General features: G+C 43.6%; 1 protein-coding gene across 1 annotated transcript; it reads right to left on the bottom strand.

Moving 5' to 3' along the window:
- Positions 1–788: 788 nt before the first annotated feature.
- On the bottom strand, positions 789–21,476 carry asip2b (agouti signaling protein, nonagouti homolog (mouse) 2b). Its single transcript, XM_064941567.1, has 3 exons — positions 21,154–21,476; positions 2,049–2,125; positions 789–956 (listed from the first exon to the last, which is right to left on the bottom strand). Exons 1-3 carry the CDS (start codon positions 21,260–21,262, stop codon positions 789–791), a joined length of 354 nt encoding a protein of 117 aa, XP_064797639.1. The 5' UTR covers positions 21,263–21,476.
- Between the last annotated feature and the right edge of the window lie 2,356 nt (positions 21,477–23,832).

Genomic DNA, 23,832 nt, shown 5'->3' with positions numbered 1-23,832 from the left:
ATGAAACAGATACTGTTTCATGTCCACAATGAATTCATACAACGTCTAGATACACACGTGGAAATTATTGTGGGCCTTACAATATGTAATCTGTCATTCATGAGTTCGAAATGAATTTTGCATGAATATCTGTGAAGTAAGTCACTCTGTGTGATCTCTTCCAGCCTCTATGAGAGAGATACACTGAGTGTACAAAACATTAGGAACACCTTCCTAATATTGAGTTGCACCCCCTTTTGCCCTCAGAACAGCCTCAATTAGTCGGGGCATGGACTCCACAAGGTGTAGCAAGTGTTCCACAGGGATGCATGTTGACTCCAATGCTTCCCACAGTTGTGTCAAGTTGGCTGGATGTCCTTTGCATGGTGGACCATTCTTGATACACACGGGAAACTGTTGAAAGTGAAAAAACCCAGCAGCGTTGCAGTTCTTGACACACTCAAACCGGTGCGCCTGGCAACTACTATCATACCCCGTTCAAAGGCACTTATATCGTTTGTCTTGCCCATTCACCCTCTGAATGGCACTCATACACAATCCATGTCTCAACTGTCTTGGGGCTTAAAATTCGCCTGGTCAGTCTATGACATGGAAAGAGCAGGGGGTCTTCTTGGGGACAGTTCAGTGGGTGTGTGTGTGTGTGTGTGTGTGTGTGTGTGTGTGTGTGTGTGTGTGTGTGTGTGTGTGTGTGTGTGTGTGTGTGTGTGTGTGTGTGTGTGTGTGTGTGTGCGTGCGTGCGTGCGTGCGTGCGTGTGTGTGTGTGTGTGTGCTTGCGTGTGTGTGTGTGTCTAGGTCTTCTTGGGACAGTGTAGGCCCAGTCTCAAGCAGTGGCAGACGGTGTTGAAGAGGCGACAGCGGCAAGAGGCACAGGGGTCACAGCAGGGGGTATGATAGAGACAGCTCTCCATCAGACGACCACACCGCTGGGCAGGAGCTGCAGGCTCAGGCTTGTGTTTCTGAAACATCGCCCACAGGGCAAAATATGTTTGAACACCCCATATCAGTAAATGAGGCCTTATTACTGGGGGACCTGTATTGTGAGACTTGTGTTTTTGATAGCGAATGCTCTGGCTCTAGTATAAAGAATAGGGTTTGCTGAGAGTTGTTCAGTTTAGAGTTCATGCCAGGTGTTTCGCTCCTTCATTTGATTTGTCCCCATGAGTGTAATATTGACGTCACAGTGTCCACGGATCTATTCTTTAGTCTGCCTTACATTTGGTGCCAGCAGTGGGATTTGAAGCCACGCCTCTTGTGCCTCACTCTCTGCTCCTATGATTTGACTGTTTATTTGATTTGTCCCCTGAAAGATGTTATAACACACTGATTCAACCTTGAGTCTAAGTTGCAGTGTCGATGGATCCATATTTTTACCGTCAGCCTTACAATACTATAATTTACACAATTATAGTTACAGCTAAATCACTATTACGATTTCAGCTATCACAGTAGCCTCTCGTCTGACACTCAAAAGGAAAAACTCCCATAGATGATTGCGAAGTTAGTTAATGACTAAGGGAAGTAATTCATGTTTATATCCAGACAATTACATTTGAGATGGATCAATTTTGGGTTAATTTCTTCCTACAGTAATTATTCTACTTAATAAAAAGGTCCGGTCCTTGGCAGTTACCAGAGGCTTATCTAAAGAAGTTTACAGTAGTGAGTGCATACATGTTTATACTGGTCCCCCATGGGAATCAAACCCACAACCCTAGCATTGCAAGTGCCATGCTATACCAACTGAGCCACACAGTTTGTCCTCACAACCTCTTTAACCATGATTTAGTACATTGTTCCTGCTATAGTTTTAAAGGGGGTAGAGATTTAGGGTCAGCAGGTAGCCTAGTGGTTAGAGCGTTGGGACAGTAAACGAAAGGTCGCTAGATTGAATCCCCGAGCTGACAATGTAAAAATATGTTGTTCTGCCCCTGAACAGGGTAGTTAACCCACTGCTCCTAGGCCATCATTGTAAATAAGAATTTGTTTGTAACTGACTTGCCTAGTTAAACAAAGGTTTACATTTTTAAAATACAAAATGTACAACTTACTGCAACACAGTGTTGTCCCTGGTGGGGTGAAATCTTTCTCCTGGCAAACAGTCTCCTGGGTTTCCCTTGGCTCCAAACTATAGTTGGAAATATGAAACAAGCATGCATTAGACCAGGTGATCTTGGACATTTGAAAAGGTCCTGAGAACGTCTGTGCAAGTTGTTCAGTAGAACAGCCCATTAATAAAAGTGTGCAACATTTCCTGGTGTTTTTTCCTCACACATCCCCCCAAAAATTGTCTGGTGGTCCCAGAATCCATATTATGAAGTATATTTGTGATTCAGGTGAACTATCCCTTTAAGAATGCAACCTTTTACTCTAAATGTCGTAATGCCAAAATAGTTCCACCATAAAGAGCTCATATGATGCAGTACATACACAGCATCGGGTGGTGGAGGCTGGATGAAAAAGTTTCACTTTTCAGTCCAACCTTGGGATGAATGGTACTTGTTATTTATGACTGCCAGAATGTTGTATGTAGACGAACACAATTTACTATGCTTTATGATACGAAACAGTACAGCCATATCATACATCATTGCATCTTAATATTTCCTCCTATCATGAGCCCAAAATCCCAAAGCACAGAGAGAACTAAATGGCCATCTGGACGTTAATGTTAATGACAAATTATTCAAATAATTGTGTGCACATATCTTGCCAAAGTAAACCAACCCTGATTCATAAACTCAATGGAGACTTTGTCCCCAGAAGGCTTCCAAAGCATTGACTGTTTTTAGAGATTTAATCTCTTTTAAACAAACTCAGATGCAATAACTCATATGACGATGGCTTAAAGGCCCCCACCAGAGGGCAATGCGGCCCCTATTTCAACATAATTCCTGTTCTATAGCAGAGATGGTCCTTTAGGTTCCACCTCCGAAGATGGACACAGGCTGCTTATACAGTGAGCACCATAATTCATTGGACAGTGCCCATTATTTTGGTTCTGTACTATAGCACTTTTAGTTTGAAAGGATACAATGACAAGAAGGGTGAAGTGCAGACAGTTAGCTTTAATTTGAGGCTATTTTCATACATATCGGATGAACCGTTTATACATTCTAGAAGCTTTAATACATAGACCCCCCCATTTTCGGGCATCAAAAAACATTGGACAGTTTGACATAATGTAGAATAAAGTAATCATTGTTAAAATATTTGGTCGCGTATCTTCCCCATGGTGATGCTCTGCCAGGCCTGTACTGCAGCCATCTTCAGTTCCTGCTTGTTTCGGGGACTTATTGCCTTCAGTCTCTTCTTCAGCATGTAAAATGCATGTTCAATTAGATTCAGATCTGGTGATTGACTCAGACAGTCAAGGATTTTCCACTTTTTGGCCATCAAAAACCCCTTCGTTGCTCTAGCAGTATGTTTAGGGTCATCGTCTTGTTGCATGATGAAGTGCCGTCCAATGAGTTTTGAGGCATTTGGTTTTATCTGAGCAGATAAAATATTTCTGTAGACTTCAGAATTTACTGTTCTACTTCTGTCTGTAGTCACATCATCGATGAAGACAAGTGAGCCTGTTCCACTGGCAGCCATACAGGCCCAAGCCATAACACCCCCTCCACCATGTTTCACGGATGAGGTGGTATGCTTTGGATCATGGGATCATGTCTTTTTGTCCTCCACTTTCCTCTTTCTATCACTCGGGGTACATGTTCATCTTTGTCTCATCTGTCCACAATACTTTTTCCAGAACTCTTTGGGCTCTTTTAGGTGCTTTTTTAGCTAACTGTAATCTGGCATTTCTGTTCTTTAGGCTTATCAGTGGTTTGCATCTTGTAGTGTACCCTCGGTAGTCCTGCTGGTGTAGTCTTCTACGTATGGTTGACTTTGACACATCTACACCTGTATCCAGGAGAGTGTATTTGATCTGTTGGGCTGTTGTCAGGGGGGTTTTCTTCACCATGGTGAGTATTCTCCGGTCATCCACTACAGTGGTCTTCCTCAGTCTACCGGGTCTTTTGACATAATTGAGTTCATCGGTTGTTTTTTCTTGTTAATGATGATCCAAACTTTTGACTTGGGCATGCCCAGGGTTTTTGCAATATTCCTGATTGATTGATATTCATTTCTGAGCCTTATGACGGCCAGGTTAATTTGCATTGACACATCTGTCTTCCTCATGTTGTCACACCCCAACAACAACCTCCAAAGGCAATAGCAAAGTCTAGAATCAATACTATTCATCAACAGCTCTCCTGCATTCACTAACGACACAAATTAATATACCTGCCTAATGACACACATCTGTAAAGCAAATTCAACAAATACTTGTAGTACTTTAAAATGGGGGGACCATGTACAAAAGGTGCTGTCATTTCTAAAAGTTTCATCCGATATGTATGAAAATACCCTCAAATTAAAGCTAACTGTCTGCACTTCACCCTCATTGTCATTGTATGCTATGCTAGTGCTAGAGTACAGAACCAAAATAACAAAACAATTGTCACTGTCCAATTAATTATGGTGCTCACTGTACATATTCACGAATTGGAGGTGGGATTGTGGAGGGTAGAAATAACAACAAGTAGGCCACTGACAGCTGTCAGTGTAGCTAGCTAGCATGCTAACATTATCTAGCCAACTAATGTTATCTGTTGTTGCTACACCTTATTCAAAAGATTAGTCAGCTAGCCTATGGCTGGTTCTGAAGCTGGATTTCTCATAAGCATGTAGGGAAAACTTCGCCACAGATGGATAGGGGAAACCAGTATCATTGACTTTGCCAACTATTTTCATCTTCAAAGTTTTGTCATCTTCCATAAATTGCAGCCGCGAATCCACCATAGAAATAGAGAGAATAAGATGAAGTTCCGGTAATATGGATAGCATGGTTCTCACAGCTAGGGGAAGTGAAATGATAGGCTACAATGACTTTGATCATGATGCAAAGTACAAATTATTTGTAATAACACCCTGAACGCATTGCACACGAAACACCAAAACTTGATGTAAAAACAGCACAAAATAGATTAAAACGTTTTTGGAATCTCCTTTTACGGGGGCAAAAAGAGATTCAACGGACAACAACAGACATGGACAACAACAACGGTCATGGACAACAACAACAGACATGGACAACAACAACGGTCATGGACAACAACAACACACATGGACAAGAACAACAGACATGGACAACAACAACAGACATGGACAACAACAACAGACATGGACAACAACAACAGACATGGACAACAACAACGGACATGGACAACAACAACGGACATGGACAACAACAACGGACATGGACAACAACAACACACATGGACAACAACAACAGACATGGACAACAACAACGGTCATGGACAACAACAACAGACATGGACAACAACAACAGACATGGACAACAACAACGGACATGGACAACAACAACGGACATGGACAACAACAACAGACATGGACAACAACAACGGTCATGGACAACAACAACGGACATGGACAACAACAACGGACATGGACAACAACAACGGACATGGACAACAACAACGGACATGGACAACAACAACGGACATGGACAACAACAACGGACATGGACAACAACAACGGTCATGGACAACAACAACGGACATGGACAACAACAACGGTCATGGACAACAACAACGGACATGGACAACAACAACACACATGGACAACAACAACAGACATGGACAACAACAACAGACATGGACAACAACAACAGACATGGACAACAACAACGGTCATGGACAACAACAACAGACATGGACAACAACAACGGTCATGGACAACAACAACAGACATGGACAACAACAACAGACATGGACAACAACAACGGACATGGACAACAACAACGGTCATGGACAACAACAACAGACATGGACAACAACAACGGACATGGACAACAACAACGGACATGGACAACAACAACGGACATGGACAACAACAACGGTCATGGACAACAACAACGGACATGGACAACAACAACGGTCATGGACAACAACAACAGACATGGACAACAACAACAGACATGGACAACAACAACAGACATGGACAACAACAACGGACATGGACAACAACAACGGTCATGGACAACAACAACGGACATGGACAACAACAACGGACATGGACAACAACAACGGACATGGACAACAACAACGGACATGGACAACAACAACGGTCATGGACAACAACAACGGACATGGACAACAACAACGGTCATGGACAACAACAACGGACATGGACAACAACAACAGACATGGACAACAACAACGGTCATGGACAACAACAACGGACATGGACAACAACAACGGACATGGACAACAACAACGGACATGGACAACAACAACGGTCATGGACAACAACAACGGACATGGACAACAACAACCGGCATGGACAACAACAACGGTCATGGACAACAACAACGGACATGGACAACAACAACGGACATGGACAACAACAACGGACATGGACAACAACAACGGACATGGACAACAACAACGTGTCATGTCTTATTATGTCTGTTCCTGTCCTTTCTCTTCACTCTGTCTCTCTCTCGGCCAAAGAGAAGGAGCGGAGAATCACCAACCGCCTCTGTCTCTACTGCGGCTCCGCTGGTCATTTTGTCACCTCATGCCCAGTAAAAGCCAGAGCTCATCAGTAAGAGGAGGGCTACTGGTGAGCGCAACTACTCAGGTCTCTCCTTCAAGATCCTGCACTACCTTTCCGGTCCATCTCCGCTGGACCGGTTCATCTGCTTCCTGCAGTGCCTTGATAGACTCTGGGGCGGAGGGCTGTTTTATGGACGAGACCTGGGCTCGGGAACATGACATTCCTCTCAGACAGTTAAGGGATCCCACGGCCTTGTTCGCTTTAGATGGTAGTTCTCTCCCCAAGATTCAGCGTGAAACGCTGCCTTTAACCCTCACTGTCTCTGGTAATCATAGCGAAACCATTTCTTTTTTAATTTTTCGTTCACCTTTTACACCTGTTGTTTTGGGTCATCCCTGGCTAGTTCGCCATAACCCTTCTATTAATTGGTCTAGTAATACTATCCTATCCTGGAATGTTTCTTGTCATGTGACCTGTTTAATGTCTGCTATCCCTCCTGTTTCCTCTGTCTCTTCTTCACAGGAGGAGCCTGGTGATTTGACAGGGGTGCCGGAGGAGTATCACGATCTGCGCACGGTGTTCAGTCGTTCCAAGGCCACTTCTCTCCCTCCACACCGGTCGTATGACTGTAGTATTGATCTCCTTCCGGGAACTACTCCCCCCCGGGGTAGATTATACTCTCTGTCGGCTCCCGAACGTAAGGCTCTCGAGGATTATTTGTCTGTATCGCTTGACGCCGGTACCATAGTCTCCTCCTCCTCTCCCGCCGGAGCGGGGTTTTTTTTTGTTCAGAAGAAGGACGGGTCCCTGCGCCCATGCGTGGATTATCGAGGGCTGAATGACATAACAGTTAAGAATCGTTATCCGCTTCCTCTTATGTCTTCAGCCTTCGAGATCCTGCAGGGAGCCAGGTTTTTCACCAAATTGGACCTTCGTAACGCCTACCATCTCGTGCGCATCAGGGAGGGGGACGAGTGGAAGATGGCGTTTAACACTCTGTTAGGGCACTTTGAATACCGGGTTCTTCCTTTCGGCCTCGTTAATGCTCCAGCTGTCTTTCAGGCACTAGTTAATGACGTCCTGAGAGACATGCTGAACATTTTTGTTTTCGTTTACATGGACGATATCCTGATTTTTTCACCGTCTCTCCCGATTCATGTTCAACACGTGCGACGCGTCCTCCAGCGCCTTTTAGAGAACTGTCTTTATGTGAAGGCTGAGAAGTGCACTTTTCATGCCTCCTCTGTCCCTTTTCTCGGTTCCGTTATTTCCGCTGAGGGCATTAAGATGGATCCCGCTAAGGTCCAGGCTGTCATTGATTGGCCCGTTCCTAAGTCACGCGTCGAGCTGCAGCGCTTTCTTGGCTTCGCGAATTTCTATCGTCGTTTCATCCGTAATTTCGGTCAGGTGGCAGCTCCCCTCACAGCCCTTACTTCTGTTAAGACGTGCTTTAAGTGGTCCGTTTCCGCCCAGGGAGCTTTTGATCTTCTCAAGAATCGTTTTACATCCGCACCTATTCTTGTTACACCTGACATCTCTAGACAGTTTGTTGTTGAGGTTGACGCGTCAGAGGTGGGCGTGGGAGCCATTCTTTCTCAGCGCTCCCTCTCTGACGGCAAGGTCCATCCTTGCGCGTTTTTTTTTCTCATCGCTTATCGCCGTCGGAACGTAACTATGATGTTGGTAATCGCGAACTGCTCGCCATCCGCTTAGCCCTAGGCGAATGGCGACAGTGGTTGGAGGGGGCGACCGTTCCTTTTGTCGTTTGGACTGACCATAGGAACCTTGAGTACATCCGTTCAGCCAAACGACTTAATGCGCGTCAGGCTCGTTGGGCTCTGTTTTTCGCTCGTTTCGAGTTCGTTATTTCTTATCGTCCGGGCTCAAAGAACACCAAGCCTGATGCTTTATCTCGTCTCTTCAGTTCTTCTGAGGTCTCCACCGACCCCGAGGGGATTCTCCCTGAGGGGCGTGTTGTCGGGTTGACTGTCTGGGGAATTGAGAGGCAGGTAAAGCAAGCAGTCACTCACACTCCGTCGCCGCGAGCTTGTCCTAGGAACCTTCTGTTCGTTCCCGTTCCTACTCGTCTGGCCGTTCTTCAGTGGGCCCACTCTGCCAAGTTAGCCGGCCACCCCGGCGTTCGGGTACGCTCGCTTCCATTCGCCAGCGTTTCTGGTGGCCCACTCGGGAACGTGACACGCGTCGATTTGTCGCTGCTTGTTCGGTCTGCGCGCAGACTAAATCTGGGAACTCTCCTCCTGCCGGCCGTCTCAGACCGCTTCCCATTCCCTCTCGACCGTGGTCTCACATCGCTTTAGATTTTATCACCGGACTGCCTTCATCAGCGGGGAAGACAGTTATTCTTACGGTTGTCGATAGATTCTCTAAGGCGGCTCATTTCATTCCTCTCGCTAAGCTCCCTTCTGCTAAGGAGACGGCTCAGATCATTATCGAGAATGTTTTCCGAATTCATGGCCTTCCGTCAGACGTCGTTTCGGACAGAGGCCCGCAGTTCACGTCTCAATTTTGGAGGGACTTTTGCCGTTTGATTGGGGCTTCCGTCAGTCTCTCGTCCGGCTTCCATCCCCAGTCTAACGGTCAAGCCAATCAGACTGTTGGTCGCATCTTACGGAGTCTTTCTTTTCGTAACCCTGCGTCTTGGTCAGAACAGCTCCCCTGGGCAGAGTACGCCCACAACTCGCTTCCTTCGTCTGCTACCGGTCTATCTCCTTTTCAGAGTAGCCTCGGGTACCAACCTCCGCTGTTCTCATCTCAGCTCGCCGAGTCCTGCGTCCCCTCCGCTCAGGCTTTTGTCCAGCGTTGCGAGCGCACCTGGAAGGGGGTCAGGTCGGCACTTTGCCGTTATAGGGCGCAGACTGTGAGGGCCGCTAATAAGCGTAGAACCAAGAGTCCTAGATATTGTTGCGGTCAGAGAGTATGGCTCTCCACTCAGAACCTTCCCCTTAAGACAGCTTCTCGCAAGTTGACCTCGCGGTTCATTGGTCCGTTCCGTATTTCTCAAGTCATTAATCCTGTCGCAGTGCGACTTCTTCTCCCGCGATATCTTCGTCGCGTTCACCTGGTCTTCCATGTCTCCTGTGTTAAGCCCGTTCTTCGCGCCCCCGCTCGTCCCTCCCCCCCCCCCCATCCTTGTCGAGGGCGCACCTATCTACAGGGTTCGTAAGATTTTGGACATGCGTCCTCGGGGCCGTGGTCATCAGTACCTAGTGGATTGGGAGGGGTACGGTCCTGAGGAGAGGAGTTGGGTTCCCTCTCGGGACGTGCTGGACCGTTCGCTGATCGATGAATTCCTCCGTTGCCGCCAGGTTTCCTCCTCGAGTGCGCCAGGAGGCGCTCGGTGAGTGGGGGGGTACTGTCATGTCTTATTATGTCTGTTCCTGTCCTTTCTCTTCACTCTGTCTCTCTCTGCTGGTCTTATTAGGTTACCTTCTCTTTCTCTCCTTCTCCAGCTGTTCCTCATCTTCCCTAACTAGCTCGTTCACCCTTTCCCCACCTGTTCCCTTTTTTCCCTCTGATTAGGTCTCTATTTCTCTCTCTGTTCCTGCTACTTTCGGTGTCAGATTCTCGTTTGTGTTTCTCATGCCAGAAGCAAGCTATCGTCTCGTTTGCTTCCTCCTAGTCCTATCCTGTCGGAGTCTGCCTGGCAGGTGCATCCTGTACACTACTAACTATCTTTTGTTTGCACCGTGTCCAGTTCATCATATGCTACGTGTGATCAGCTACCACCGTTCCTCTGTGACCCGCACCGACCCAGAGCGACCTGCAGCCTGTCGCCGCTACCCTGCTATTCATCAGAGGGACTTTATGTTTCATTTGTCGCCCTCTCTGCGGGTAGTCTATTGTGCCATTGACAACGTCGGAAGAGGATCTATGCCATTCCTGTTTTTTCATTAAAAGAACTCTGTTTCTGTTAAACCGCTTTTGGGTCTTCACTCAAGTACATAACACAACGGTCATGGACAACAACAACGGACATGGACAACAACAACGGTCATGGACAACAACAACGGACATGGACAACAACAACAGACATGGACAACAACAACGGACATGGACAACAACAACGGACATGGACAACAACAGACATGGACAACAACAACGGACATGGACAACAACAACAGACATGGACAACAACAACGGACATGGACAACAACAGACATGGACAACAACAACGGACATGGACAACAACAACGGACATGGACAACAACAACGGTCATGAAACAGAACAGGAACAGTGTCCGGACAGGCAAAAAATAACGACATCATCGCTGACACCTCAAACTGAGGTGCAGACAGCTATAGAGGGTGTGATCAAAAAGTAATGGAGTTAAATATTGCGCAGCTGCGTGTAATGATGATGACAGACGCGTGAGAGCTTTTGTCCCGAACCCATTACGGTGTTTCATTTATCAAGCTTATGGTCATGTGGCAGCAGCGTGTAAGAGGGAGATTCCTAGATGTGAGAAGTGTTTAGGAGGCCATGAGACAAGGGAATGTGTAGTATCAGTGGGAAACGTTGTATGTTTAAACTGTAGGGGTTCCGATGGTGCTGCAGATCACAAGTGTCCGGTGAGAGAAAAGCAGGTTGAGGTTGCTCGGTAGAAGATAGTAGTAGAGGAAGATGGGTCCAGCGTGAAGTATCCTGTGACTAGGCCAAAGGTCAATAGAGAGTGATAGGAAAAACATGCACTTCTGTAAGGTTGTTTTGTTGGCATTTATGACCATGGTTGTCAACTGTACCGCAGGAATGGAACATAATAAGGATGGGTGTTGTGGTGGTAGCTGCAGAGAACGATAGCGTCCCGTCCTCCCAGGCTGCTGGTCTGGTGCAGGATCAGAAAGGGCTAAAGTAGTGGAATAGTGATGAGGTTTTAATTAGTGTTGGATTAGTTGGTAGTTTATCACAAAGTGTAATGAATTCAAACTACAAAATAGTAGGCTGACACACAGCCAATGCAGAAGGTGGCAGCATGCACCTATGGCATTTGTTTGCAGACCAACATAATACCAAAGAAGAAGAAGACCTTTACAAGCCATATTGAACTTGAAATGTAAATGTGATATTGAACGTGAACGTTGAAAGCAGTATTGTATTTTGTCCAGTCCTAGAAGCTGTTTGTGGTCACAAAGGAAAATGGGAGCAATATAGAAGTAGGCTATGTATGGGACATGAATGACAATAATTTTCATTACAGTTTTAGTAATAAAGGTAGGCTATACAAAGGTATCCCATTCAGTGGCGGATGGTGGGAGGAGCTATAGGAGCACGGGCTCATTGTAATGGCTGGAATGGAATCAATATGTCAATAGTCAAATATGTGGTTTCCATATGTTTGATACCTTTTCATTTCTTTAATTCCAGGTATGACAATGAGCCTGTCCTCCTATAGCTCCTCCCACCAGCCTCTACTGATTCCATTCCATATGTTATGCACAGCAATTTCAATTTTATTAGTCTACATGGTGGGAACTGCATGCATGGTCGGGTGACATTTTATAATGATGATAAGTGGATTGTAAAAATCGCATGTCTATATAATAGTGCTGAGCATTAACTGCAATTTCGGCGACTAATTGAGAGTTGTAGGTTCAATTATTCTATTTGCTTAGGTTTTTTTCTGTGACCTGAGGTGCGCAGTGGCAGTTTCTCTAGAGATAAATCAGATCAAGCCCGAAATATGTGATGTAGTTTCAACGGGCCAATATGCTGTAGGAAATGTGGTAATTAACTACAATGACCATAATCCCTTGTACGCCTACTTGACTGGTCTGTGTTCCTTTTATGCTTGCTACATAAAAGAGAGTTGACTGTTCAAGAGGAGAATGTGCAAGAGGGACAGAGATTCGAGAGCAGTTGGCATGTGAGGTGTCTCTACATGAAAATACATGATCTAAATGATTGATAGTTGGTATTCAGTAGCCATAAAAGCATGGTCTTATTTACTGTGAAGAACTACAAAATAGAGATTTGAAAGAGAGCATAGGCAGCAGCTCTTTATAGATGAGATGATGACTTAGAATGAAATAATAAAGTCATCAAATAAAACAAATGTAATATACAAAACAACTGAAATATTTTATTAAAGTCATGTGAATAAATTATGGTTAATAAATGGTCAATCACTACCATCACGGAACTTGTATTAATTGTTTTATTCTGTGTTGTTACAATGTTACAATTGTTAAATGCACGGTGCATTTACTGTTTAAAACAATATTTGAAACCGATTACTTTGATAATTTATTAATCGAACTGAAATCAAACCAACCTCAAAAAGCACTAATCGCTCATCACTACTATTTAATCTCATCAATATTATTTTCATATATAGAGTGTGCGACTCTCTTTATTTGTATAGTTTATTTGCTATTAGTCAGCACCTCCACATAAAATCATTTTTCTGGGTGTGCGCCAGCTGATGTTTTTTTATTCACAATGAAATAATGGAAATTGTTTGCCATATTCTTCCTTTAAACAAATGCAAAATGCACCACATAAACAATCACCCTAGCAATCTGTCAATAATTATATATAAAAAATATACAGTGTCTTCGGAAAGTATTCAGACCCCTAAACTTTTTCTACATTTTGTTACATTACAGCCTTATTCTAATATATATTAATTTGTTGTTTTTTTCACCAATCTACAAACATTACCCCATAATAACAAATCAAAAACAGGTTTGTAGAAATTTTAGCAAATGTATTAAAAATACAAATATAACATATCACATTTACATAAGTATTCAGACCCTTTACTCAGTACTTTGTTGAAGCGCCTTTTGGCAGTGATTACAGCAATGAGTCTTCTTGTGTATGACGCTACAAGCTTGGCACACCTGTATTTGGGGAGTTTCTCCCAATCTTCTCTGCAGATCCTCTCAATCTCTGTCAGGTTGGATGGGGCGCGTTGCTGTATAACTATTGTCAGGTCTCTCCAGAGATGGGTTCAAGTCCGGGATTTGGCTGGTCCACTCAAGGACATTCAGAGACTTGTCCTGAAGCCACTATTGCATTGTGTTTATGGTTGTTTTCCTGTTGGAAGGTGAACCTTCGCCCCAGTCTGATGTCCTGAGGGCTCTGGAGCAGGTTTTCATCAAGGATCTCCCTGTACTTTGCTCCTTTCATCTTTCCCTCGATCCTTACTTGTCTCCCAGTCCCTGTCGCTGAAAAACATCCCCACAGCATGATGCCTCCACCACTATGCTTCACCGTAGGGATGGTGCCAGGTTTCCTCCAGACGTGATGCTTGGCATTCAGGCCAAAGTGCTCAATCTTGGTTTCATCAGACCATAGAATCTTGTTTCCCATGGTCCGAGAGACTTTAGGTGCCTTTTGGCAAACTCTAAGTGGGCTGTCATGTGCCTGTCATGTTCCTTTTTCGCCAGCAGCATACTACTCTGCATCCCACTGCTGGCTTGCTTCTGAAGCTAAGCAGGATTGGTTCTGGTCAGTCCCTGGATGGGAGACCAGATGCTGCTGGAAGGGGTGTTGGAGGGCCAGTAGGAGGCACCCTTTACTCTTGTCTAAAAAAAGATCCCAATGCCCCGGGGCAGAGATTGGGGACATTGCCCTGTGTAGGGTGTTTTGTTAAATGGGTGTCCTGACTCTCTGTGGTCACTAAAGATCCCATGGCACTTATTGTAAGAGTAGGGGTGTTAATCCTGGTGTCCTGGCTAAAATTCCCAATGTGGCCCTCGTATCATCATGGTCACCTAATCATCCCCAGTTTACAATTGGCTCATTCATCTCCTCTCCCCTGTAACTACTCCCCAGGTTGTTGCTGTAAATGAGAATGTGTTCTCATTTAACTTACCTGCTTAAATAAATACCATAAAAATGACTGAGAAGTGGCTTCTGTTTGGCCACTCTACCATAAAGGCCTGATTGGTGGAGTGCTGTAGAGATGGGAGAACCTTCCAGGTCACCTCCCTGACCAAGGCCTTTCTCCCCTGTTTGGCTGGAGGCCAGCTCTGTTTTGGTGGTTCCAAACTTCTTCCATGTAAGAATGATGGAGGCCACTGTGTTCTTGGGGACCTTCAATGACGCATACATTTTTTTGGTACCCTAATCCTGTCTCGGAGCTCTACGGATAGTTCCTTTGACCTCATGGCTTGTTTTTTCTCTGACATGCACTGTCAACTGTGGTACCTTATATAGAACAGGTGTGTGCCTTTCCAAATCATGTCCAATCAAGGTGTAGAAACAAGGATGATGAATGGAAACAAGATGCATCTGAGCTCAATTTCAAGTATCATAGCAAAGGGTCTGAATATTTATGTAAATGAGGTATTTCTAAGGTATTTTAGTTTTTTTTTTTTATAAATTTGCAAATATATAAAAAAAACGTCACTATGTCATTATGGGGTATCTATTGTGTGTAGATTGCTGAGGATTTTTATTTATTTAATACATTTTAGAATAAGGCTGTAGCATTACAAAATGTGGAAAAAGTCAAGGTGTCTGAATACTATCCTTAGACACTCTGTGTGTGTAATATATATGTAATATATATATACACACTGCTCAAAAAAATAAAAGGGAACACTAAAATAACACATCCTAGATCTGAATGAATTAAATATCCTTATTAAATACTTTTTTCTTTACATAGTTGAATGTGCTGACAACAAAATCACAATTATCAATGGAAATCAAATTTATCAACCCATGGAGGTCTGGATTTGGAGTCACACTCAAAATTAAAATGGAAAACCACACTACAGGCTGATCCAACTTTGATGTTGGATCTTAAAACAAGTCAAAAATGAGGCTCAGTAGTGTGTGTGGCCTCCATGTGCCTGTATGACCTCCCTACAATGCCTGGGCATGCTCCTGATGAGGTGGCGGATGGTCTCCTGAGGGATCTCCTCCCAGACCTGGACTAAAGCATCCGCCAACTTCTGGACAGTCTGTGGTGCAACGTGGCGTTGGTGGATGGAGCGAGACATGATGTCCCAGATGTGCTCAATTGGATTCAGGTCTGGGGAACGGGCGGGCCAGTCCATAGCATCAATGCCTTCCTCTTGCAGGAACTGCTGACACACTCCAGCCACATGAGGTCTAGCATTGTCTTGCATTAGGAGGAACCCAGGGCCAACCGCACCAGCATATGGTCTCACAAGCGGTCTGAGGATCTCATCTCGGTACCTAATGGCAGTCAGGCTACCTCTGGCGAGCACATGGAAGGCTGTGCGGCCCCCCAAAGAAATGCCACCCCACACCATGACTGACCCACCGCCAAACCGGTCATGCTGGAGGATGTTGCAGGCAGCAGAACGTTCTCCACGGCGTCTCCAGACTCTGTCACGCCTGTCACATGTGCTCAGTGTGAACCTGTTTTCATCTGTGAAGAGCACAGGGCGCCAGTGGCGAATTTGCCAATCTTGGTGTTCTCTGGCAAATGCCAAATGTCCTGCACGGTGTTGGGCTGTAAGCACAACCCCCACCTGTGGACGTCGGGCCCTCATACCACTCTCATGGAGTCTGTTTCTGACCATTTGAGCAGACACATGCACATTTGTGGCCTGATGAAGGTCATTTTGCAGGGCTCTGGCAGTGCTCCTCTTGCTCCTCCTTGCACAAAGGCGGAGGTAGCAGTCCTGCTGCTGGGTTGTTGCCCTCCTACGGCCTCCTCCACGTCTCCTGATATACTGGCTGTCTCCTGGTAGCGCCTCCATGCTCTGGACACTACGCTGACAGACACAGCAAACCTTCTTGCCACAGCTCGCATTGATGTGCCATCCTGGATGAGATGCACTACCTGAGCCACTTGTGTGGGTTGTAGACTCCGTCTCATGCTACCACTAGAGTGAAAGCACCGCCAGCATTCAACAGTGACCAAAACATCAGCCAGGAAGCATAGGAACTGAGCAGAACCACTCCTTTATTGGGGGTGACTTGCTAATTGCCTATAATTTCCACCTGTTGTCTATTCCATTTGCACAACAGCATGTGAAATTCATCAGTGTTGCTTCCTAAGTGGACAGTTTGATTTCACAGAAGTGTGATTGACTTGGAGTTACATTGTGTTGTTTAAGTGTTCCCTTTATGTTTTTGAGCAGTGTATATACACAGTGCCTTCGGATAGCATTCAGACCCCATGACTTTTTCCACATTTTGTTACAGAATATATATATAAAAACAGTTGAAGTCAGAAGTTTACGTACACCTTAGCCAAATACATTTAAACTCAGTTTGTCACAATTCCTGCAATTTAATCCTAGTAAAAATTTCCTGTCTTAGATCAGTTAGGATCACCACTTTATTTTAAGAATATGAAATGTCAGAATAATAGTTGAGAGAATGATATATTTCACCTTTTATATCTTTCATCACATTCCCTGTGGGTCAGAGGTTTACATACACTCAATCAGTATTTGGTAGGATTGCCTTTAAATTGTTTAACTTGGGTCAAACGTTTCGGGTAGCCTTCCACAAGCTTCCCACAAGCTTCTCCTGACAGAGCTGGTGTAACTGATTCAGGTTTGACCAGGCTCTATCTGAACTACAGTCCTCGTATTACAGAAAAACTTTTTTGACCTGAAATTAGTATTGAATGCAGCTAAAAGTATGATGATTTAAGCATATGCACATTGGATGGTGTCCATTTTGATCATGTACCTGCTTACAAATATACTACATGACCAAGCGTTTGTGGACACCTGCTTGTTGAACTTCTCATTCCAAAATCATGAGCATTAATATGGAGTTGGTCCCCCCTTTGCTGCTACAACAGCCACCACCCTTCTGGGAAGGTTTCCACTAGATGTTGGAACATTGCTGCGGGAACTTGCTTCCATTCAGCCACAAGCATTTATGAGGTAGGGCACTGATGTTGGCCAATTAGGCCTGGCTCGCAGTTGGCATTCCAATGTATCCCAAAGGTGTTTGATGGGGTTGAGGTCAGGGGTCTGTGCATGCCGGTCAAGTACTTCCACACCAATCTCAACATAATATTTCTGTATTTCTGTATATTTCTGTATCGACCTCGCTTTGTGCATGGAGGCATTGTCATGCTGAAACAGGAAAGGGTCTTCCCCAAATTCCCCAAATTGTTGGCACAAAGTTGGAAGCACAGAATTGTCCAGAATGCCATTGTATGCTGTAGCGGTAACCATGAAAAACAGCCCCACCTCCACCAAACTTTACAGTTGCACTATGCATTCGGGCAGTGAGCGTTCTCCTGGCATCCACCAAACTTAGATTAGTCCATTCGTCTGCCAGATGGTGAAGCGTGATTCATCATTGCAGAGAAAGCGTTTCCACTGCTCCAGAGTCCACCACTCCGGCTGACGCTTGGCATTGCGAATGGTGATCTTAGGTTTTGTGTGCGGCTGCTCGGCCATGGAAGCCCATTTCATGAAGCTTCCGATTGACGGCGAGTTTACAAGTTCTCGATGAACAGATCTTGTGCTGACGTTGCTTCCAGAGGCAGTTTGGAACTTGGTAGTGAGTGTTGCAACCAAGGACAGACTGGTTTTACACACTACGCACTGACTTGGAGGTCCCATTCTGTGAGCTTCTTTGGCCTACCAATTCGCGACTGAGCCGTTGTTACTCCTAAACGTTTCCACTTCACAGTAACAGCACTTACAGTTGACCTGGCCAGCTCAAGAAGGGCAGAAATGTGACAAACTGAATTTTTGGAAAGGTGCCATCCTATGATGGTGCCACATTGAAAGTCACTGAGCTCTTCATTAAGGCCATTCTACTGCCAATGTTTGCCTATGGAGATGTTATACACCTGTCAGCAACGGGTGTGGCTGAAATAGACTAATCCACTCATTTGAAGGGGCGTCCACATACTTTTGTATATACACTGCCCTCAGAAAGTGTTCATACCCCTTGACATATTCCACATTTTGCTGTGTTACAGCCTGAATTCAATTGATTACGTTGGGGTTTTTTCTCACCCATTTAAACACAATACCCCATAATGACAAAGTGAAAACATGCTTTAATTTTTTTTGCAAATGTATAAAAAATGAACTCCAGAAATATCTAATTTACAGTACCAGTCAAATGTTTGGACACCTACTTATTCAAGGGTTTTTCTTTATATTTCTCTCAACCAGCTTCATGAGGAATGCTTTTCAAACAGTCTTGAAGGTGTTCCCACATATGCTGAGCACTTGTTGGCTGCTTTTCCTTCACTCTGTGGTCCAACTCATCCCAATCCATCTCAATTGGGTTGAGGTCGGGTGATTGTGGAGGCCAGGTCATCTGATGCAGCACTCCATCACTCTCCTTCTTGTTCAAATATCACTTACACAGCTTGGAGGTGTGTTTTGGGTCATTGTCCAGTTGAAAAACAAATGATCCCAGATGGGATGGCTTATCACTGCAGAATGCTGTGGTAGCCATGCTGGTTAAGTGTGCCTTGAATCTTTAATAAATCACTGACAGTGTCACCAGCAAAGCACCCCCACACCTCCTCCTCCATGCTTCATGGTGGGAACCACACATGCAGAGATCATCCTTTCACATTCTTTGCGTCTCACAAAGACATGGTGGCCCAAAAAAAGTATCTTCTTATTATTGGTATCCTTTAGTTGTGGTTTCTTTAGTTTCTTTGTTACTTGAACTCTGTGAAGCAATTATTTGGGCTGCAATTTCCGAGGATAGTAACTCTAATGAACGTACCCTCTGTAGCAGAGGTAAATCTGGGTCTTCCTTTCCTGTGGCGGTCCTCATGAGAGCCAGTTTCATCATAGCGCTTGATGGTTTTAACGACTGCACTTAAACAACATTTCAAACTTCTCAACATTTTCCAGATCCTGACCTTCATGCATGTCTTAAAGTAAAGATGGACTGTCATTTCTCTTTGCTTATTTGAGCTATTCTTGCCATAAAATGGACTTGGTCCCATTATTCTTTTCAACATTTTTCAAGCTCTGTCAAATTGGTTGCTGCTAGACAACCATTTTCAAGTCTTTCCATAGATTTTCAAGCAGATTTAAGTCAAAACTGTAACTCGGCCACTCAGGAACATTCACTGTCGTCTTGGTAAGCAACTCCAGTGTATATTTGGCCTTGTGTCTTAGGTTATTGTTCTGCTGACAGGTGAATTCATCTCCCAGTGTCTGGTGGAAAGCAGACTGATTGATTGCTTTGCCAAATTCTTTGCGGAATTGCTTTATCCTATCACAGCCATTAAACTCAGTAAATTACCAAAGGGTAATTTATAACTTCACCATGCTCAAAGGGATATTCAATGTCTGCTTTAAAAAAAATGTTTTATTACAATCTACCAATAGGTTCCCTTCTTTGCCAAGGCATTGGAAAATCTCTCCGGTCTTTGTGGTTGAATCTGTGTTTGAAATTGACTGCTCGACGGAGTGACCTTAAAATGATCTGTATGTGTGGGGTACAGAGATGACATACTCATAAAAAAATTATGTTAAACGATATTATTGCACACAGAGTGAGTCCATGCAACTTATTATGTAACTTGTTAAGCACCATTTTACTTCTGAACTTATTCAGGCTTGACATAACAAAGGGGTTGAATACTTATTGACTCAAGGCATTTCAGATGTTAATTTTTCATGAATGAGTAAATGGGCCTCTCCCGGGTGGCGCAGTGGTCTAGGGCACTGCAGCGCTAGCTATGCCACCAGAGACTCTGGGTTCGTGCCCAGGCTCACCGGTGGTGCGTCACCAAAAATCCCAATTCAATCAATTTTAAATTAAGGCTGAAACACAAGAAAATGTGGAAAATGAAAGGGATACTTTCCAAAGACTCTGGATAGATGAAAATATATGAGTTATTTAAGGAGCTGAGAATAAAAACACAGCTGCCACTTCATTAAAGTAGTTATACCCAGTTTATCATAGTACACTGTGCTTTATTACGGATGACAATTTTAGTACTCACCATTGCATTCTCTACCAAAAAGTTGGTTGGCCCTCTTTGATGTCACATGTCACATAGACCGGAGAGACATAGACACATAGACATTGCAATAGACCGGAGAGATACATTGCAATGTTTTACAAAAATTCCCACATCTTTACTAAACTTTAGACATAGGAGTTGCCACAGGATGGCTAACTCTGGAAATGAATTTGGTCTTTAAACTGAGTTAGGTAAATCAGCTTAAAGTTTTTTTGAACCTTATTTGTGGAACAATCTTCAAAATGTTCATGAATTTGATGTTTTGGTGCCTAGGGCAATTCAGAAGGTTGAGGACCTTATTACCGGTGAATGTGTTCGTTTTTTATGACCATGTTGTTCTTTCTGCTAGCATTTATATTGTATGTATTTTCTGTAATGTATGTAATTCAGGGCGCATCTGGAAAAGAGACCTTGTCTCAGTATGACTCCCTGATAAAATAAAGGTTAAATAAATTACAAATGTGCCATTTTAGTGCAAAAGGTATGACTACTTGCCCGGAGTAGGCTTGCTAGTCTAGGCACTCAAGTAACGTTACATCGTTTCACTCAGCAACACGCGCAAACAACCCAGTTTAATCAAAACAGAAAACATGCAAAAGTGCTTCACCTGAATAATTTTCATGTTGTTTATGTCCATCCCTCTTCAGCTCTTCAGTGAAAAATAACGTAAAAGACACCGAAATGAGATAAATCCAGAGAAAATGTTTTCCCAACATCTCCACCTCTAATGCTTGGAATAAGCTGTGAATCCGGGTGTAATAACAATGATAATAATGTTATAGGCTCAGGCAGCTGCACTGTTCAGGCAAGAGCACGCTATTACATTTATTTGACACGTTGGGATAGGCTATTTACAGGTAACTTTTTTATCCTCAGGGGGTAAATGAATATATTTATTTGACTAAAAATGTCTTTATGCTATCAATATCGTAACTCAGAAGGTTCTCGCTCTTGTGGAGGGTTGTTGTACAATTGGGGTGAAGTGTAGCCAAGTCTTCCACGCCCACAATGTATTTCAGACTTTGAAGTAGACTGTTTACCAACCCAGTTTGGGTTTCATTATGTTTTCCATAATTTAACTATAAGGTCTAGATTCAATCAGATCAAGAGTTAACTGGAGCTGTCAAATCTGGGGGCAGCTGATTTTTGCGATTATTGTTAAGAAGTTGGGCGGGCTCAATGCATAAGCAACACAAACTGGGTCCAAGCATACACGACATAATTATTTTTTTCAGTCTGGGTCTCAATTTACTGTTGAGAGTTAGAATAGTAGAATACATAAGGTGTAAATTCTGGCTGTATTACTCGCTGTATCCAGGCTGTATAACATCCGGCCGTGATTTGTAGTCACATAGGGTGGCGCACAGTTGACCCAACGTTGGCCGGGGTAGGTCGTTATTGTAAATAAGAATGTGTTCGTAACTGACTTGCCTAGTTAAAATAAGGTAAAAAAATAATGTTAAACTTCAAAATGTGTTTGTGCATCAGCAGATTTGCTATTGTTTTATTAGTCACTCAATTAGCCATGTCAGCTAACAATTTTTAGATCAGTAAGTTAGTGCAGCCAGTTATCTAAACTTGTAGTAATCATGGCTGAATACCAACCAGGCATGCAGGGCAGGTGTCCAGGGGCCCTGACCTCCAGGGGCCCCTCAAAAGGCTAGAGCTGGCCATGTCAGGAAGCCACAACCAGGCCACTCCAGTTAGATGTTCAGAATGAGAAAGTGCGGGCTATAGAAATAATTACGCTGAAATTGAAAAGTCATTAAACGAAATAATGATTGAGCCTGGTGTAGATTACATCTCACATTCCAGTGTTCGAACTTGTAAACAAGGCTGCATGGGATTTCTGTTAATGAGACTCCATGCAGCTAATGGCAATGTCCACTTCAGGTATGGCCTAATCATTGCCAGGAGCTGCTTGTGGATTTGACAGCTTTAACGCAGTTGGGTCATTCTATGAAAATTATGGCTTTCCAGTTCTCTGCCTTAACCACAAGGAAAAACACTCAAATAATGACACAACATGTTTTTGTTTTAATTGAATGATTTGTTTTGTTTATAAAAGATATGTAAGACAGTTCAATTGCAAACTATTTTATATATATTGTAGAACACCATGAAAATAGCTTGTATGATTGGGTCAGGAGTCGTGGTTTAGTTATTTTGAGTTTTATATATATTTTTTCTCCCATTTTAAATGTCATAATACAAAGGGATACATTATAGTTATTTAGTGGATTATTTCACTAAAATAGCAACTAAATATTATAGTAATATACAGGGAATAGTTGTCCCTCAATTTAATGTCACTGAATTACCCCATTATAAATACCAACTTCTTACTGGGTCAAAGGTTCATTGGAAGCAGGGCTGTTTTGAAAAGCACATGGTGTCACGTTCGTTGAATGGAGGAGACCAAGGCTCAGCGTGATGTGAATACATTCTTCTTTTTAATGAAACAACACTTCAACTTTACAAAACAACAAAACAAACGTGACGCCATATATAAACAAGTGCAGACACAGGCAACTAACCATAGACAATAACCCACGAAATACCCAAGGAATATGGCTGCCTAAATATGGTTCCCAATCAAGGTCAGGACGCCGTGACAGTTACTGGTATTACTATCACTGATGTTATTATAGAAACGTGTCTTGTTTAAAGAAAATGATTACTAATCAAAACCATTTCTTAATATTATCATGAATGATCCCTTTCTATCTTTGATTATATATGTCAATGAAATTGTAAAATTACATTCTGGAAAGCCTGAATTCTCATTAAAATATAGGTAACACCATTGACAAAAAGGCAACACATTTTCTTTATGTAGTAAAAATATACAAATATATTAAGCTGTCATTTATGTTGATATACATTGTTAAGGGGTTATTAATAACTATCTGGCTAAGTTGTGGTTACAAAAAAAACGATATATATATATATTTTTTAAATAGCTGGTCAATAATTCATAGGATGACCCAGTTCCACCTCTGACACCACTACGCTGATGTCGGCTAAAGCGGATCTGATTGAATAGAGCCCTAAGTCAAGCAGTAGCAAGCAGCCTTTCCCTGATACTAACAAAGTGCCGCTCAGCAGTTCATGAATTTTTGCTGTAAAAGCCGATGGTGTAACACACCACAATAAACCCATGTCACACCCTGGCCTGACCAAATAAAAGAAGACAAACACAATATACTTCGACCAGGGCGTGACAGAACCCCTCCCCTAAGGTGCGGACTCCCGGACGCACATCAAAACAATAGGGGAGGGTCCG

The sequence above is a fragment of the Oncorhynchus masou genome, chromosome 3 (assembly GCF_036934945.1).
Source record: "Oncorhynchus masou masou isolate Uvic2021 chromosome 3, UVic_Omas_1.1, whole genome shotgun sequence".
Classification (NCBI taxonomy): Eukaryota; Metazoa; Chordata; class Actinopteri; order Salmoniformes; family Salmonidae; genus Oncorhynchus; species Oncorhynchus masou.
The sequence above is the reverse complement of the archived record's forward strand: the minus strand, read 5'-3'. Positions and strand labels throughout refer to the sequence as shown.